This window comes from Bombina bombina, chromosome 7 (assembly GCF_027579735.1).
Source record: "Bombina bombina isolate aBomBom1 chromosome 7, aBomBom1.pri, whole genome shotgun sequence".
NCBI lineage: Eukaryota > Metazoa > Chordata > Amphibia > Anura > Bombinatoridae > Bombina > Bombina bombina.
Genome location: NC_069505.1, coordinates 11,814,488 through 11,820,487, shown reverse-complemented (window position 1 = coordinate 11,820,487; position 6,000 = coordinate 11,814,488). Strand labels below are relative to the sequence as shown.

General features: G+C 40.5%; 1 protein-coding gene across 2 annotated transcripts in view; it reads right to left on the bottom strand.

Annotated features, from left to right (window-relative positions):
• Positions 1-2,846: 2,846 nt before the first annotated feature.
• Positions 2,847-6,000, bottom strand: part of GANAB (glucosidase II alpha subunit) — a 132,929-nt gene continuing 129,775 nt past the window's right edge. For both annotated transcript variants that reach the window (XM_053719950.1, XM_053719951.1), the window contains one exon: positions 2,847-3,731. In XM_053719950.1, coding sequence (XP_053575925.1) covers positions 3,622-3,731 — 110 coding nt within the window. In that variant the 3' untranslated portion in view covers positions 2,847-3,621. The remainder of the gene's footprint in view (positions 3,732-6,000) is intronic.

Genomic DNA, 6,000 nt, shown 5'->3' with positions numbered 1-6,000 from the left:
AGTCTTGAGAGACTCGGACAGAGCATCAAACCAATAAGCTGCTGCACTAGTGACAGTAGCAATGCACGCAGCCCTGGTGAACATAAATCTTTTTAAGTAGACCCTCCAACTTCTTGTCCATGGGATCTTTAAAAGCACAACTATCCTCAATGGGAATAGTAGTTCGTTTGGCTAAGGAAATAGCCCCTTCCACCTTAGGAACTGTTTGCCAAGCTTCCCTGACAGTGTCAGCTATAGGAAACATATTTTCTTTTTGAAAATAGGAGATGGAGAGAATGGAATACCTGGTCTCTCCCATTCCTTGGAAACAATCTCCGAAGCTCGGTTTGGCACTGGAAAGAGTAAGAGGGAACTTCAAAATATCTATCCAATTTACATGACTTTGCAGGAGCGACCACTACTGTAGAATCACAGTCTAAAGTAACCAAAACCTCCCTGAGTAACAGGCGGAGGTGTTCTAGTTTAAACCTGAAAGATATAACCTCTGAATCAGTCAAAGGTAATGAACTTTCTGAGTCTGAAATTTCGCCTTCTGATAGAACCTCAATACCCTCCATCTCAGTTCCCTGGGAGGGTACATCTGAGATTACCACCATTGCATCAGAAACCTCACTGGCAACATAGTTGTCTTTCCTCTTACGTTTGTCTTGTAGCATAAGAAAAGCAGACAAACGCATCAGAAATTGTGGAAGACATAAGCACAGGTATGTCTTTTAAGGTAACTCTAGCAGGCGCTAGAGCAGAAGTACAGGGCACTGCTTGCGTGGCATTAAAGATTGGGACGCTTGGGGAGAAAGCTGCGGCATACTCTGAATCTCATCATTAGACTCATGAGAAGCATCCGCCTTTGAGATATTTTGCTCATGAAAAATCGTTTCCCTATAACTTAAAGCCCTCTCAATACATGAGGGACAGAAAGGGATTGGCGTTTCCACATTCGCATCCAAATACATGGAGCAAGTAACATTTTCCACGGCTCCTATGCCCATACTGAAGCACAATAAAACGTTACTGTCTCTTTAAAATTTAACAAGGAAAAACTTTTTCTACTACATGGGAAATATGTGCTCAAAAGAAGGGTCAAAATATAATCAAATTACTCAATATCAAAAAAATTTGATGACAGAAAAAAAACAAAAAAAAGTTACTGTGTCTTTAAATTTTAAAAGATAACTTTTTTTTACTGTAATAGCGAAAAACGTATCCCAGAAGCTAAACAGAACAAAATTCAGACACCCCTACACCTCAGCAACTCTGCTGAGGTGCCTACCTGCCAAACGGACTCCCTGGTCTCAACTTTTGTAGAGCTGGAACGATCCGGATTGCAAGAGCCCAATAGCACTATAACCGCTTGCTTAATTAGTAAGTAAACCATGCGGTTTTAGAGCCACAATGTGCCGACGCCTTCCACCTGTGCAGGCTATGGCAGCTACCGAACGGCTCAAAGTTGCGCAAGTAATCTTAGAAGCACGCGAACCGATAGCCCCGCCCATCGTGGGCATCACAGTTAAACAACATAACCTGATCGGCTTAAAAAGACTATATTAAACCGATAGGAAAATAACCACCAGCAATGAAACATGGGCTCCCCAACCCCAGTACTTATGGCTGTCCATCCAGTACCCTCTAAACAAGAGAGATTGATGTCCCAACACAAGGATCTCTGTGACTGAGCCTTATGTGATATGAAATAAGTTAAAGTGCCCACTTTCCTCTGAAACTACTGTTCCCAGAATAAAAAACAAAGTCAGCACTTCCCTTTGTATTCTGCCCGACAGCAGGGCAGCTCAGCAGGTTTAGGAGGTCCTCTCCCTCCCATAGCAATGTGGAAAATGATAAGCCTGAGTTAAAGGGTCACTAAACCCAAAATCTTACTTTCATGATTCAGATAGAACATACAAATTTAAATAACATTACAATTTACTTCTATAATTTATTTTGCTTCATTTTTTAGATATCCTTATTTGAAGAAAAAGCAATGCACATGGGTGAGCCAATCACATGAGGCTTCTATGTGCAGCAACCAATCAGCAGCTACTGAGCATATCTAGATATGCTTTTCAGCAATGAATATCAAGAGAATAAAACAAATTAGATAATAGAAGTAAATTAGAAAGATGTTTAAAAATGCATTCTCTTTCTAAATCATGAAAGAAAAAATGTGGGTATCATGGCCCTTTAAGCGTGCTTAGGCTATCAGGAGAAGGGCAGCATAAATGTATAGGAGGCGCAGTGAGAATTATGTCCCACCAGTTCCTTTTGCTCTAAAGCCACCAAAAGCTCTACTGAAGAGACCGATATAGACTATGGCTACACCCTAGAACAAAGCAGCACAATCTTGTACTACTGTAAAAATAATAAACGCTTGATTGAAGAATCTTTTCTAACACCTAACTTTACCATTTCCTAGCACTAACGTAGGCAAAGAGAATGACTGGAGTGGGAGGGAAGGGAGGAGCTATTTAACAGCTCTGCTGTGGTGCTCTTTGCCTCCTCCTGCTGACCAGGAGGTGGAAATCCCATAAGTAATGAAGATGATCCGTGGACTCATCGTGTCTTTAAAAAGAAAGCATATTTCATTTTCAAACTTTGGGTGTAAGTCATATGTTGCAAAATGTGATTACAAATGGCTAAATATTGCACATGAAACATTCCTTACTTATAATCAAATTAACACATTTTAGTTTGTTTTATCCCTTGTGATAGGGGAAACCAAATGAATTAATATCAGATAAAATTATTTAAAATTTACTAAACCTTTTGGCGATCTAGTATCACGTATATTGGACACAGATCAATCCATTAATGTAATTTTTCTACCATACAAAATAATAAAAAGACAAAAATTGAGTTTTATGTTTTTATTCTCATTTTATCAAAACGTATCCAATTCAATGAGTGACAGACCAAGGCCCACCCAGTGGAAGATGGGAATGTTTATATAAAATAAAAAAACAAAATCATGATGGATTCCCTCAGAGACCAGGATACGGGGACGGGGAGCCGATTCCTTTCAGCCAGAAGAGTCACATTAGAGGTAAGTCCCAGTGTCCTAGTCGGTTGAGTGGCTAGAAAAGTGGGACGAGAACAGAAATGAAAGGGGAACAGTTCCTGCTACTACTACCCAGCTTTCTACAGTGATTCTGGTCTTCCTTTGATAGACTGCAGCCCTGAGAATTGCTAGTTTGTCATTGGCTGTCCCTCCTCGTTCTGCCGTTGGGAGAGTGAGTTAAGTTGTGGTGTTGCGTGAACAAGGTCTAGCAAAAGGGAAATGAGGGAAACTGCGTTGTAGGAGGGGGCTGCGGAAGCTCATCTGAGAGAAGGGGGTCCCCATTTCTGTTGGTTATACAGTTTTGATCAGAACACGCAGTGCATAATCCAGCTATAGACACACACGACATAAGTGCAGCGGATTCTAGAACTCACACACAATCACACATATATACACGCTCACAGTAGTAAGTGCAGTCATACACAAGACAATGCTTATACTCTCTCCTCAGGTTTAATCTCGTGTTTGGTCCATGGGTAAAGTTAGTCTCTCAATCCCCACCCCCTCCTCTCAAATGTGAGCCGACGTGGCCCTCTCTCTGAGCCCCCTGTTATGCGTCAAGAGTTTGGTTATCGCAGGGAGACAGTGAAATCTGCTGCAATGTTCATTCCTGGTTTTCGCACTGTAAGAGCCAATGTGTTAGCGTCGTATTCAAACTCCAGTTGGGTTTCTGAAAGACCTATAGAGAAAGGGTGGTGATTAGATTTGCTGCACAGAAAATATCACTTGCGATAATGATGACCCTCAACTAAATTATGCCAAGATGCAAAACTGGATCTCACCCCCCCAACCCCGTACGGGTCCAGATGGCAAAACTAAAGCAATTACTAATCCTCTTGTGCTTATAAACCGGTAAATACAAGCTCACTGCACATCCGGTGCCAATGAACACCCCGTAGTGAAGTAAACATCTTTTCATTGTACAAGGGTTAAAAACTCAAGCTGATTATTATAAACCAATCAGAGGGGGCTACATGCCATATGCGTTTCGGGCTTACTCACTCCCTTTGTTCACTGACATAAGTGAGAGCCCTGACTGAATATTTTTATAGGCACTACCCCTTCTAATAGCTGAAACAACTTCTTAAAGGAGTATATAGATATTACATTTGTATAGATAAATCACATTTTTTGTCTGTACATTAATGCTTGCAATGAAGGTGATTACTAAAAAATTAGAAATAAGTACCAAATAATGACGTGAATGTGTGTTATAAAATGTATTGTGAATAAAGGTAATTGGATGTGTGAGACGATTATGTGTAAGTGAATAAAAACCATTTTCTCCTACATTTTTTTAGTAACTCGCCTTCATTGCAAACAGTAATGTACATACATAATATATGTGATTTATCTATACAAATGTAATATGTCAATATTCCTTTTAAAGGGACAGCCAACACCAGAATTATTGTTTAAAAAAAGATAAATACTTTTATTACTCATTACCCAGTTTTGCATAACCATCACTGCCATATTAATATACCCTTTACCTCTGTAATTACTTTGTATCTAAGTTCTGCAGACTGCCCCCTTATTTTAGTTCTTTTGACAGACTTGAATTTTATCCAATCAGTGCTCACTCCTAGGTAACTTCACGTGCCTGAGCTCAATGTAAATCTATATGAAACACATGAACTAATGCCCTCTAGTGGTGAAAAACTGTCAAAATGCTTTCAGATTAGAGGCGGCCTTCAAGGTCTAAGAAATTAGCTTATGAACCTCCTAGGTTTAAGCTTTCAACTAAGAATACCAAGAGAACAAATTACTGCCCTATTTGAATTATGACATTTGTTTTTGGACTTGACTGTCCCTTTAAGAAAAGTTGTTTCAGCTATTAGAAGGGGTAGTACCTATAACAATGACCCAGTCAGGACTCACTTATGTCAGTGAACAAGGGCAGGGAGTAAGCACGAAACCCATATGGCATGTAGCCCCCTCTGATTGGTTGTACAATGTTTATAATAATCAGCTTGTGTTTTTAATGCTTGTACAATGAAAATATTTTCACTTATCTACTGGCTGTTCGTTGGAACGGTGGTGCAGGGAGTTTGTGTTTACCTTTTCATATTTGCAGCCGTTGAGCCAGAGGCCGACAGTGCTTACGCTGAAGAGCATTTGGGGGCCGTACAGGGATCAGGTTGGTGCGCACAGTTTTTTTTTTTTATATTGTATGTTTATAAACAGGACTGGAAGTTACTAGGGTCAGAAGCAGCAATGCATTATGGGTGCTAGCTGCTGATTGGTGGGGACACACCTCTTGCCATGAGCTCACATGGTGTTCAGCTATCTCCCAGTAATGCATTGCTGCTCTGGCACTGACTATTACATCAAAACAGTGCAATAATAAAATGTTCTGACAGCATTTTATTATTTGATCCTTTAACATGTTTTAAAATGGATTTGATATTTTCTGTATACATTTTCACTTCTCGTGTCCCTTTAAGGCTCATTCTACCCTCTATACAGAATTGCCCAACCTAAGTCAGTGGACCACAATGCACCATTCCTGTAATGTATTTAGTCGTGTCTGCCTCTCCTCATCTGCAGGTGAATAACGTGTGCAGCACTCTCATGTATAAGTACAGCTGCATATTTAGCAAAAACTAATTCATATAAAGTCCATATTGTAATAAATAGTATTCTATTGTAATACGGCCCCTCATTTCAATAGGTTGGACAATCTTGCGTAGAACAAGGGTGGCGGATCTGACATCTTGCAGCTATATTTATGTGCATGCCAAGGTGCCCCACCCCAGTATAAAGACTACAGCCCCACCCCAGTATAAAGACTACAGCCCCACCCCAGTATAAAGACTACAGCCCCACCCCAGTATAAAGACTACAGCCCCACCCCAGTATAAAGACTACAGCCCCACCCCAGTATAAAGACTACAGCCCCACCCCAGTATAAAGACTACAGCGCAGGAGCTACAGCCCCACCCCAG